Raw genomic sequence first — 13,421 nt, forward strand, 5'->3', positions numbered from 1 at the left:
AAACGATATCGACTGTAAAAAGGAAAAAGGGCGTAATCCACACAAAGCAAATTTTACAGGAGGAGCAAAAAACGTTTTTTCAATGATTTTCTGTCAAAATCAAAATAAAAAATATACACAGACTTAAAGTGCATAATGATTAATAATTTGGTGTATTATTTTCCCAATCTGACATTAATTACGTAAGTTATTAGAGAAAAACCGATAAAAATGATGGTAACATCCTTTTTCCTTACCGATTTCAAATGTCGTATTCATAAAATACAGTGGACTTACGCAGCAAATAGCCTTTTTTCACACTTATTTTTAATTAAATTCTTGGGAATGTATTTCTTTATAGTGTTTCACTAGGTGTTTATTTAATATTTTTTCATTTCCTATGGTTTAATTATATTAAGTTTAAAATTAGAACAATCATAATTTATTATTTTCAGAAAAAAAGTATTTTATTAAACCATAAATGACACATAATCATTACATAATAGTAATAATGATAATAGTAAATATAGCAAATATTTTATTATATATAGATAGACATAGTATATTGATTCAAGCTAATCTTAGTTATTTACAATAATTATAACAAATAACCAATATTTGCGGATGTATTTGGTTCTTGACAATCACTTGTCACTTTGATCAGTGGCTATTGACAACAAATTAAAACAAAACGCATTTTACTCGAGATTTATGTTATTACTATAAATAATACGGTGCATAATTATAATTTTTGTCCATTAAAATGATTTTAATCGTAAATATAAGCGTACATAGGACCAAGTTCAGTTTAAAATTGTGTTTGACATGTCACATAACCTATAAACCGCACGGCGGTGTTTGAAGTAAATATAGCAAATATTTTATTAATTTTATCATCTAATATGAACAAGAGATCATTAACCAATGATTAAGACACAATATAAGTTGTAACATAATGTTTTATAACAATTTACAGAGAATTAACGATGACGCTTCACTTGTGCGGCATAAAAATTTCAAGGCGTAATTTTAAGGTCTTACCATTTTTCTTTGTGTTGTTTATTCCATCCATGTTAACACCACACATTTTAAGAATATTTTAACCTCTTTCTATTGCCATTTTCACTGGATTAGTATACTTTAAATGAATTTTAATGGAGAGAGTGTCGAAAAACGTGTTGGACTGTCAAACGAGCGAGCGAAACTATTAGGTGGCTTAATCTTCATTATGGTTCATACCTGAGCCAGCCGGCGGTCAGCGTTTAGTAAAACTGCCATTATCCTCATACATTTACGGATTAAGTTGCTTACCGCCCTTTTCCTTACCACAAAAGATTGCTTAAACGACTTATAATGTCATTGACGTGGTTTGAGCCCCTTTTCCTGGACGTAAAATTCACACGCCCTTCATTTCTAAAAACTAAAAGCTAAATTTTCATAATAATTCGTCATTTGCAGCTTAAATCCTTTGGGCATACCATGTATTGAGTTGAATACTTTGCTAATAACAAATAAAACCCACTTTGCAAAAACTGAGGCTTACACCTCTTTTCCTTTCCACAGTCGATATGTCGTATTCAGTTAATTACCTGAGAAGTGAACTGTCAGGCGTGATATTTTTTAATACGGCCGCCTATGACAGCATGAATTGCGAGCTGCAAAATGTTGTTGAGTAACACAGTTAACATGTCTTACTTGATTCCAAATGCATCCCATTAGAATCTCCAACTGGAATTTTTAATCGAATTGGAGATTCTAGTGCGACACACTTAGAATTAAGTAAGATGTGTTAACTGTACTAACAATAATAAATTGTAGATAACTGTCATGTTTATGAATTGGTGCAATAAAAACAACAGAAGGGTGTTACCGTGTTAACTATTTAGAGTGGCCCTGCAGGATTGAAAATACTGTAACTCCGGGATTAGTTTTCAACTTCTTTTTTAATGACCAATCACAAATATGTTGAACACATAATACTCATTATTATTGAAGAGTGAAAAGATAGTAGAGGGCAAACATACAAAAGTGAGACAGTTGGAAGCCTGGCGCCATGTTTCAATTTAAATATCATCGCCTTGGGTAAACAAGGTTCCATCTGCCATTTTATTCACATTTAAAATCCGGCTATATCTACATTTAAAACACCTTAAAATTGTTAGTAAATCCAGCAATATTTAGTTTAAAAATTTTCTATCTGAAAAATATAAGAATTTTACAGAGCTCCAAAGTTCTATCTGCATGCGTAATTAAAAAATATCATGTGTATGAAATCACAATCTCTAAAGCAGTTGTCTCTTTCATTCACATACGCGGATGCATAAGTGTATTTCATACAAAAATATCCCCTGCGAATGAAATAGATGTCGTAGCGTACCTAAGAGAGAGGGCCACATAATATTGTGGGATGGCATGTTAGTTCAATAATAATTATTGTCATACAGATTGTTTTTAAGATTGTATTAATGGCGAATGTTGATACAATAATAATCTAACGTCAGAGTTGTTTTAAAATTTTGGATGCAATTACTGGGGAAGTTCGTGTTGTTTCACATGAAATATGTTATTAATACTAACTCTCAAAAAAATTATAATTTTATTTTATTGTTTTTTTGTAGTTTCAACATAATATTATATCCCATGTACATTTACCAATTCCTTCCAAGTATATAGCTTTCTTAAAAAAAATACAAAATTATATTTCTCAAAATTATGTAGGTATTATTTGATTTGCATCTCAAAGTGTTATTATAGTTATTGCACCATGGTTCTATCTGTTGAGAACTTTGATGCTTTTTGAGAGCATTTGAAAACACCAAGGTACTATCTGCAATTTTATCTTTTTTAATTTGCAAATATACTTACAAAATTTAAATAAAATTACTATGTAAGATATACCGACATATTATTTTGATTATAATAATACATCGAAATAATTTACTTTTAACCTAAAATATATCTTCTACAAAAAGTTCCTCCTGAACTGAGTTTTTCAGATGGAACCTTGTTTACCCAAGGCAACGATTTATTAATTATGCAGTATCACCATACAGTATTAAAAACTAGATAGATACCTTTATTGATTACTAGCTTTTGTAATCCTCTTGTGCAAGGATGCGTAATACCAGCAGAAAAAATGACTCGCGAGGTCGGAAATTCAGGCTTGTATTTCTGTAAAAGGGAATAATTATTTAAATATATTATTGAAAATAAATATAATTATATGACTTCAGCATGTGGCCATACTCAATGGAATTCAGTCTCTGCCACAAGCTCAAATTACATTGGTAGATTCTCAGGCCAACCGTCTGACACGATCACCCCCGATGGTGAAAAGTTACTTTTGAGTCATTCTCTAGGGTCTGCTGGCGTCGTGGGCGAATTGAAACAATTCCTACTTTCTGGGCACAATCGTGTCGAAGATTACCGAGAATGTACGAAAATATCCGAATTAACATTGAGCTTGTCACACTTGACCACAAATTTGTCACTTACATAATGAAGGGTGTCTGATTTTATTCATTAGCTTAGGCCATCCTCCCACGGCGCAACTGAAGTCCGACGAAACTGAAACTAAAATTCCAGCCAGTATCTAGCTAGTGTATTTCAATGGCGGCTCGCTGACGGCGAGACTGGAATCTCTCAGCTTCAAAACGGTCTGTTGTATTGATACAAAAATTTATTTTGTCTCCTCGTCACTTGACTCGCTTTGACATTGTTTGTTAAATATTAATCGGAAAATTAAAATAACCTAATTGTAAACGCTGCGGCGCGCGTGTTGTCAGTTTTTGTACAACACAGCTGATAGTCCAGTTTGAGGTTATGTGATTATTATTTTAACTGGGTTTCAGTAGCGCCGTGTGCGAAGCATCACATTGGTCAGTTTATGAGTTCCTTCACAAACCAGTTCCATCAGATTTCAGTTGCGCCGTGGGAGGATGGTCTTAGGTAAACCCTCATGTTTGGTATTGTGGACAAATTCATATTCTCGATATGTGAACAAAACAACATAAACAATTAAAAATGTTTTCAAGATTATTTACCTCTCTAGCTGCGATGATATGATCATAGAACAGAGTTCCGAGGAGGCTCATATTGACAGGAAAATGGTCACCATATTTTTTAGTTGAGCGTAATTCCTTAGCTGTGGCGGCAGGAAGCTCGGATACTTTTTTGCAAGTTTTGCAAGTAATGGCGTCACTCGTTCTTAAAACCATTGTAATACACAAATTACAGATGGAATGTCCACAATCCAGTATGAATGGAACGTATTCTTTTAGTTTGTACAAATCTGTTGGTTCACAATAAAATGGCATTCGTTAATAAGCGTTAAAATGGTACATTTAAATGTGCCGACATTAGCGTTCATGCGTTTGGCGGCATAACAATGATTTTGAAATCAATGTTTGGTATCAGATATTGTTACTTACTGGTTATTGCATAACTTTGGTAGCAATAGCTGCACTTCATTTTTGTTGTTTTTCTTTTATATATAAAATCCTGATGTTAAACAGTTGATGTATTTTAAAAAATCGAAATCGCTTGGCAACTCTCCGATCCAAGCCGCCAGATTTCTAGCCATAGACTAATAAATAATAAAAAAAATAAAAATTCCAGCGAAATTGCTGCCAATGCTGCCATACTCAATGTCATAGACTATAATATGAATTGAATCAGTGAAGAGGTTTTGTTCCTGAAAAGAGCATTGAAATTTCTCAAATTATCCGTATTTTTTTAGAAAAAAAAAGATCTTACCTATAATATATTCACCTTGTAAGGCTTCCTTGAAAATAGCTTCCGAGTACATGTTAAATAGCAAAGGTGACAATATACAACCCTGTCTTACACCGCGACGAATTTTTACCTCTCCATTGATTTCGTTTTCAATCTTTATATTCGCTGTTTGATTCCAATATCAGTGGGTATTATGGTTAATGACAAACATATTAACAATATACGATATGCCGATGATACTGTGCTGATTGCTGATAGTTTAAAGAGCTTACATCAACTGGTAGAAAAGGTTAATGAGGTCAGTAATTCTTATGGTTTAAAAATGAACCTCAAGAAAACAAAACTATTACTAGTATCAAAAACAGCGACACCAGACACCAACACAAATTGTGTTAAACCAATCGAACGTGTGACCCATTATAAATATTTAGGTACATGGGTCAATGAGAAATGGGACCAGTCTCAGGAAATAAAAACTAGAATTGAGATCGCAAGGAGCGCCTTTCTCAAAATGAGACGCCTCCTTAGCAATCGAGATCTTAACCTAGGTCTGAGACTGCGTATGGTACGTTGTTATGTGCTCTCAATTCTTTTCTATGGTCTGGAAGTATGGACGCTAAACCAAGAGATGTCACGGAGACTTGAAGCTTTCGAGATGTGGCTGTATAGACGCATCCTCAAAATTCCTTGGACTGACCGGGTGACAAATGTTGAAGTTATCAATCGAATCGGGAAGGACCGAGAAGTTCTACGTAGTATCAAAACCAGGAAACTACAATACCTCGGCCACATTATGAGAGGACAAAAATACAGCATTCCCCCAACTTGTCATTCAAGGAAAGATCAATGGGAAGCGTAGCAGAGGACGGCGCCGCATTTCGTGGCTTAAGAACCTCCGTGATTGGTACGAGTGCAGCTCCACCGAACTGCTCCGGGTAGCAGACGACAAATATAATATCGCCTTGATGGTGGCCGACCTCCGCTAGGGGATGACACAATAAGAAGAAGACCTATATATTATTTACAATAGATGACAACAATAGTTTTTGCTAAAATATTTTTTCGTGGACCGCGTACTTTCAACGACAGAGAAGGCAACACTGACGGATTAAGGATTCCATAGATATCCCAATAGACTATAGAGTGATTGAGTGATAATATCATGATTCTTCTCAATTCTTCTGATCTGTCAAAGGTGACAGTAAAGTTACACGTTTGGGCGATTTGTGTAAACGTTCGACTATTGTTTGCTCACGGAAGAGCTAACTTAAAAATAAAATGGGACACTCATTGCTTATATGGCTTTGTTTCGGAGTAATTTTATGCTTTATCTCCATAACAGAACAAGTCGAGAATAAGTATTCAGCTGAAGCAAACAAAAAGGATGAAACCAAAATGGATTTTCGAACCCTAAACAAACCTTTTCGGATGGCAAAACTTAACTTGCTATGGACAAAAGCTCAAGTGGTAATACATAATTTTTTTATTATGAAAATTTCATATTACATTCAAAATCCATTGGTACTAATTCCACACAATGAGGCCATATCACAATAACACTGTTTGATACTACACTAGTCTGCTATATAAAACGCCGGTCAACTTTTATTAACGTCATATTATTTTTCTTTTTATTATGTTTACTATAAGTATAAGTTAGTTGATACTCCAGTCTTTATGTGGCAAAAAAAGGTTTACCCAGAATGTTTCACGGGAGTTTTTATACTTTACATTTTTATGTATTCTGGGTTGCTCTTTTCGAATTTTCACTTTGCCATCCTGGATTTTTTCCGTACACGCCGTTATTGGCTAACTCAAAAAATAAATACTCTTAAACAATTTTCTGATGTACCCACTTACTGTATGATAAAATATTTATGTAGTGAAATAAACAAAAGAAAATTTCCTACAATTCATATCACAATTTATTTTTTTATTAGGTGAGTGGTTCATGCGCAGGAGCACGACAAATGTTCAACTCCATTGTGACTAGTGAAAAACAGTTTATAAAAACATTGTAAAATACGGGCCTTGAATTGTGTGTATTTTTGTTATTGATATGACAATCATCATTAGACACGGGGTCGTCGAAAAATTTTATTTTGTCTTATACGTCATAATGTCATAAAAATTGTATGTGTACATATATTATACGCTTGCACATATAGGGTTGAATAACCTACCTAGCAGCATAAATACTTAGTAGTCACGATATATAAATTGCAACTTTATATTAAATAAAAGCGTGAAACAATAAGCAATTACGAAACAACGCCACATTGTACGCCAATCGAATTTCAACACAAATTCATTTCCAATAAGTAAGCTGATCTCAGCGGCATATACTCGTGTAACATAATATCGAAAGCTTACGAGTTGACCCTGGACAGAGTTCATCTGTAACATACATTGTTAACAAATGAATTCACCTGACCAGGCAACACAGTTCAAACGCCTCCAGAGTGCGAATTTGGGATTGCGCACCATTGTGTTTCGAAATGTAAACAAAACTAAACGACAGCCTTACACTTTTCCACAGCTGTTAAATACGCGAGCTTCCGAATATAAAACACTAGTCATTCATAGTAAATTCCTTACGCTGCATGCATCAAATTTCGCTAACACAAACCTCGTCATTTCATAGTAGAATTATAATCTGCATTTCTTTTACAACTACGATAATACTTATCTTTCATATTGCATATGATCTATTATCGTTTACTATCAATTAGTACTATCATAACAATTGCCAATTTGCATTTTTTCAAAGGTTCTTCAATGTCTTTGATTTAAAGTTAATTTCTATTTCAGAGGCTCACCGAACCCAAACTGAAGTCTCTATTCAGCGATCTGAAGATCCAGGATAAAGAAGAGCTGGCGCATAAGAGATTCAAAAGTGACGGATCGGACAAAGAGGGGTTGAAAGAAGCGGAACTTCGTAAGAAACTCATCGGCATAATGAGCTCTTATGACCTGTTGGAACACTTTGAAGATGCACACAACAAAGTTAAACTTCAGGAGCATCAGGTATAGTATTACATCTATACAATTGCCATTTAAGCAACTAAAAATCACCCCCACTCTCTCATATATATCTCTATGCCCTCTGCGTACTATAGACAGTGGAATCCTAATTTTATATGTCTATAATTTACATTTTTATTTCCTGCAATTTAATTTCCTAAAATACATATTCAACAACATATTTACAAAGGTCAACATAATAAATGTAGGTAGGTACTTTAGGTTGCTATAAAATAGTGTTTTAAATAGATTTTAATAGTCATATTAATTTAATGATAGGTACTTCTTATTTTCTATAAGTAATATGTTTTGATGAACACCAGTATAAATCAATAAGAAATACCGGTATTGATATATTCATTTGGTATTGCAATTCCTGGTGTCTGATACAACAGCTCACAGTGCAAGATGACTTGGCGAACTGCATATAATTTTCGGACACGATAACCACGGACATCAGTTATACCAAAATATGGCTTTGTTCTTAATTACAAACAACTATATTAACGATAATACTATACCGTTATAAAAAGGTACTCTACCAAGTAAATACTTTTCAATTAATAATTATTTTAGGCCTTGAATGGAGCTGTTGACGATTACATTAACAAGAGTCTGTTCAAAGACAAGAAACTGAATAAATTGTGGGTGAAGGCAGAAATGTCTGGATTCAACAGCGACGAACTGCAACTCCTGAAGCAGGAGTTCAGCCACCATCAGGACAAAATCGATCAATACTACTCCATACTAAGCGACGTTCAAGATGGCAAGACCGATCAAATAGACAGTGAGTTAAATATTTTTCAATCACTCCAGGTGATTGAAGTGTAATATATTTGAAGAATTAGAAGTGTAATATAGTGAAGTATAATATATTTAGGTAGGAAGTAGTAACCAAACCAGTCCTCAAAAACAATAGCGGTCAACCAAACTTTATGATTTGACTTCCAAATCACTGGTAAACGAAAAAATCAAGAACCGCGTAACTCCGAGTTCGCGTAAGTCGTGGTACTGTACTACAGAAAATGCAGTAATTTTTTGAAAAACAATAATGATTTAATGCTTATAATGATCCCATTTCATGGTACAGATTTATTTCATTATGCATTAAAAAAAGAGACAGTAGAGAGAGAAGGGTTATTGACAACACTGCGAAAGTTGGATGTTTTTGACATGTTGACTCAAAACAACTGTCAAATTATTACCTTCAAAGTGATAATTTAATGATCGATATAATATATCGTCTATGTAAGTGTAATGCCGCGGAATAACCATTTGTTAAAATATGTGACTTACTGGTTTTTGAAGTTAAGACACCTCATATTAATCTATATACAGTCGAACTTGGTTATTACGATCACGGAAATAGCAACATCTCGGATGTAATGAGGAAACATTCATTGACAGTTAATGATTTTCTCCATACATTTATTCACTTTTATACACTAGTTAAGTGTCTAAGTAGGTACTTAATTGGTGGTTTCGCCGACAACATTGAAAAAGTATCCACGCATATGGTTGAAATTGCATGTAAAAAATCCATGATTTGTGAAATCAGTAGGTACCTACCAGCGCCGACGGCTCATACAATAAACAACTTTTGTAGTTTATGAATGCCATGCTTGTTTCGGTGATTTTTTACAATGGTTTCCAGATTTTTTATGTTCTATGCTTAAATAGAACGTGGCGCGAAAAATGTTATATAACGAGTAATGCTTATAACGAGCAAATTCGGTCAGTCCCATCTTCCTCGTAATAACCAAGTTCTACTGTATAGATAGCTATCGATATCTCTTAAAAATTGGTTGTCATTTTAGTCTTTAGAATAGTCATGGATATATGAAATACTAAAAAATATTTTTCTATACTTTGCAACCTCAGATGCTATGGACAATGAAGATATGGAGAAGTTTAACATGCTGGAAAGTGACGGCTTAGACAGCGACATTAATAACAACAAAGACTATCTTCACAAGGCAAACCTTTTGAGGGAGAAACATCAAGATTTACGGGATGGATATGACAGGCTATACAGAATGGCAGCCAAAGGTTTGTGAACTTTTTTTACCAAAAAAATGTATTTTGAAACTGTTGAGAAATTTAGCTTTTACTTGTAATTTTATTCACGAAAATTTATAAAATGGCTTGACAGGTGTTTCGCTCACATGGTGAGGTTATTTTAGTATGAGTACCGAAATTCGCCCACAATATCCAAGAGATAATGTTTCAGCTTATAATAACGTGGGTCCCAGGCCTGACAAATTCACATTTTCATGTCACATATTCAAAGTGTGTTTGGAAGGTTGAGCAAGTGGCTAACGTCCATTTCTCGTAAAAATAGAAATCTGTTAATACAACTTCCACCACTACAATAAATTAGGTAAAAACCTTATCACCCACCTATTAAGTCAACAAATTATGAACAGCTGAAGTGTTTGTAAAAAACCGCTATCACTAATAATACAATCAACAGGCGTATACATTGTCAAACCCTAATAATGGTTTGTTAAATAATAATCAATACCTGCTACATTCAAGAGGTCTAAAATCATCAATACTAGAATTTAATGAAGTTAACTAATGAGATATATCAATATGTAATACCTGTCAGTCTTCAAAAAGTTATATTAGACAAAAATTCTTACATGCTAGGTCAGGGGAGGGCAAACTGCGGCCCGCGGGGTATTTTTTTGCGGCCCGCCATCATTAATTGTACTTCTGATAACGAATAACTTTTTTATATTTTTTTAAAAAAATATTGACAGTAAATTAAAATTTGTTTAGCAATAGTACGCGATTCATTTTCAATAGATATTGTTGGTGTACCGACAGAGCTACAACTTGAGATTATTGATCTGCAGTGTGACACTGATTTAAGAGAATTGCATCGTCGTGAAGAAATCTCCAAATTTTACAATGCCCTTAAAGATTATGCAAGAAAAATGTTCGTTATTTTCGGATCAACCTATATATGTGAACAAACATTTTCGATCATGAACCTCAATAAAAATTCTTTACGATCAAATATCTCCGATGCCCATTTACAAGCAGTTTTGAGAATATCAACTACAAAATTAACACCAGAATTTAAAAAAATGTTAAAAAATGTAGAACAGTTTCATTCTTCTCATTATTTTTTTTTGTAATGTTTATTTTTCGCGATAATAAATAGTGTATATCTAAAAATGGTATTTTACTTGCGGCCCGCCGCTCATTTTGAATTCTTGAATTTGGCCCTCCATCCAAAAAGTTTGCACCCCCCCCTCCGTGCTAGGTACTATTTTTTTAATATTAAAAAAAAATATTTATTGAATAAATATGAATAATAATAATAAAATAATTGTTATCTCATTTTTACAGGACCAAGAAGTAAAGAGTTTGTTGAACCGAAAGTGCAGCAATTATGGCATGTGGCTCTACAAGGAGACTTCAAACCGGCAGAATTAGAATCTCTTAGAGTATGTCCACTTGAACAGATTGCAATAGAATACATAATATTATGTCATAACATTTGTTGTTAATATGTCATATTTGATTTCTAACAGGTCGAACTCCAGCACTACGAAGGTAGATTGTTGAAATTGCGGCATCTTCAAGCTGAGCATGTGTCCAACTCGGATAAAATTCATGCCAAGGTATAACAACGTTTAGTCAATAATTCTTATCTAGACATACATAATCGACTCACTTAAAATTTTAATGTTTGAACTTTTCAAAATACATTCTGCATAATTTGTTGAACTAATCTCAAAATTGAACATGCTTTGCGTATCTGAATTTTTTTATTGGAAATGTTAACTCTGAGAGCTTAATAGTTTACTTCATAATTAGGAAACTTAATTGAAACCTTGATTTAAAAGGCAAAAGCCGATAACCGAAAAGCAACTTGATTAGCATTTCAATGTGTAAAAATTGCTGCAATAATTAGATAGGACGCCCGTGGTTTAATTGGTAAAGCACACTGATGAGAATCCAAAAGGTTTTTCTAGTAGGTATATATCTGAGGTGTTTTCAAAGTATGTATGTTTCAGATTGCCGAGACTGGATCAAAACCTGACATTGTCTCACAAATGGAGGAGAACATCAAAAAGCAAATGAGGAAAGTTGAGAAACTGCACCTGGACATCGAGACGAGGATCCTCGAAAGGCATAGCGAATTGTAGACCTCTGCTGATTCATTACCAAAGATTACTGATTATTGATGTTATTTTTACTTACATATCAGTTGTATAGATACTTGATACTTAAATATATTGATGATTTGTTGTGTGTGTCTTAATCTAATGTGATTTAATTTTGTATTAATGATGCATTTATTTTTTTAACTTGCTAACTAGGTATGTCAAAGTAGTGTTTCCAACTTGACGAGACAACTAACTCATAATAGACATTATTTCAGTTAGCATTTACTTCATATGATTCCCTTGTATAAATAGTTATATAATAATTATATTTGTTCAGTGGCGAAACTGCATCTTACAAGAACCCATAGTGTGGGGGGCTGGGCCCATTTTTTATCGCAAATATTTAAAATTATTGTATTAAAAAAAATATTAAGTAAATTCTAAACAGTTACCTAATTGCGGTTGATTGTGAGGATATATTTTGGACACATTCGCGTTAAGCCATATTTCGCGATTAAAGGGCGATTTGAATAACAAAACAAAAAAACATCATACATAAATTAATATAACTTTGTAATAAACTGAAATTTGTACTTTGTTGAAAAAGAGAATCTATGTACGTACATATTATACTCTGCATATATTGTAAAAAATTGTCAAATAATTTGATTGTATGCACATGCTTCCACTTATTATGAAGATTCCTGGCCGGTGGCACATGTCAAAATAAATGTGGAGGAAAAATAATGTTATTAGAATCGATCGCCATATAATGATTCTCACACTCGCTGGGGTCGCAATGAGGGTTACAGTAAAACCTCGTTAGTAAGAACACTGATAATTCGAAATTCGCCGTAATCGCCTGAAAAAAAGTTCCTTGAACATTATTTTCATATAAAACCATACCTTTAATTCGAATTTCGTAATTCGAAATGATTTCCGAGTCCCTGGCATATAAAAATATTCAATAAATCGTAATAAAGTACACTATTTCATGAGCCAGTCATGACATGACAGACTTTTCTTAAAACATCAAAAATTACTTATTTTATGAAGGTAATAAAAGTAATCCTGACATTTTATGACCCAATTCGGTAGGCACATCTATGATCAGAAACGAAATTAATGAAAATCAAATTTTTTTTTTTTCAAAATTTTAGTATTTTTCCCCCATACAATTCGTAATTCGAATTTTTTTTCGATTTTCCATCCCATGGAATTCGTATTAACGAGGTTTTACTGTACCTGTATTATTCTATCATTCTAAGAACAGCTTGTCGAAATATGTATTGAAGGTTACTCAAATGCGTATCATGTAGATGTTTCTTTCTAAATTACTATTATAAAATTACTATTATAAAATTTCATATTATACGCATCTCTCATGTCAAACAAAACACATTTGAAGATTTGATAAATTTTGAGAAGGCATTATAATATAACGAAAAAGGGTCCAATGCTAGTATAATCTTTCAGAAAATATTTGTACGTATCATGTTTAGACAGTGATGATTATTTCAATTTATATTATGTATAGTTTATGATCACTCACTCTGTAAG

The 13,421-nt window shown here is 33.2% G+C and overlaps 2 protein-coding genes across 2 annotated transcripts in view; one reads left to right on the forward strand and one right to left on the reverse strand.

The window, feature by feature from the left end:
• The window catches only part of LOC147073217 (RING finger protein 17-like), a 56,329-nt gene extending 51,763 nt beyond the window's left edge, over positions 1 to 4,566 (reverse strand). The window contains exons 1-3 of the mRNA XM_085945359.1: positions 4,410 to 4,566; positions 4,023 to 4,270; positions 3,054 to 3,150 (exon numbers count right to left, since the gene is read on the reverse strand). Coding sequence (XP_085801485.1) covers positions 3,054 to 3,150; positions 4,023 to 4,270; positions 4,410 to 4,449 — 385 coding nt within the window. The 5' untranslated portion in view covers positions 4,450 to 4,566. The remainder of the gene's footprint in view (positions 1 to 3,053; positions 3,151 to 4,022; positions 4,271 to 4,409) is intronic.
• Positions 4,567 to 5,877: 1,311 nt separating this feature from the next.
• On the forward strand, positions 5,878 to 12,390 carry LOC147073219 (alpha-2-macroglobulin receptor-associated protein). Its single transcript, XM_085945079.1, has 7 exons — positions 5,878 to 6,180; positions 7,525 to 7,740; positions 8,314 to 8,524; positions 9,619 to 9,786; positions 11,098 to 11,195; positions 11,283 to 11,372; positions 11,769 to 12,390. Exons 1-7 carry the CDS (start codon positions 5,992 to 5,994, stop codon positions 11,898 to 11,900), a joined length of 1,104 nt encoding a protein of 367 aa, XP_085801205.1. The 5' UTR covers positions 5,878 to 5,991; the 3' UTR covers positions 11,901 to 12,390.
• The last annotated feature ends 1,031 nt before the right edge of the window (positions 12,391 to 13,421 follow it).

The sequence above is a fragment of the Rhyacophila brunnea genome, unplaced genomic scaffold (genome assembly GCF_057557595.1).
Source record: "Rhyacophila brunnea isolate RB1 unplaced genomic scaffold, BYU_Rbru_1.0 scaffold_18, whole genome shotgun sequence".
In the NCBI taxonomy this organism is placed as follows: Eukaryota; Metazoa; Arthropoda; class Insecta; order Trichoptera; family Rhyacophilidae; genus Rhyacophila; species Rhyacophila brunnea.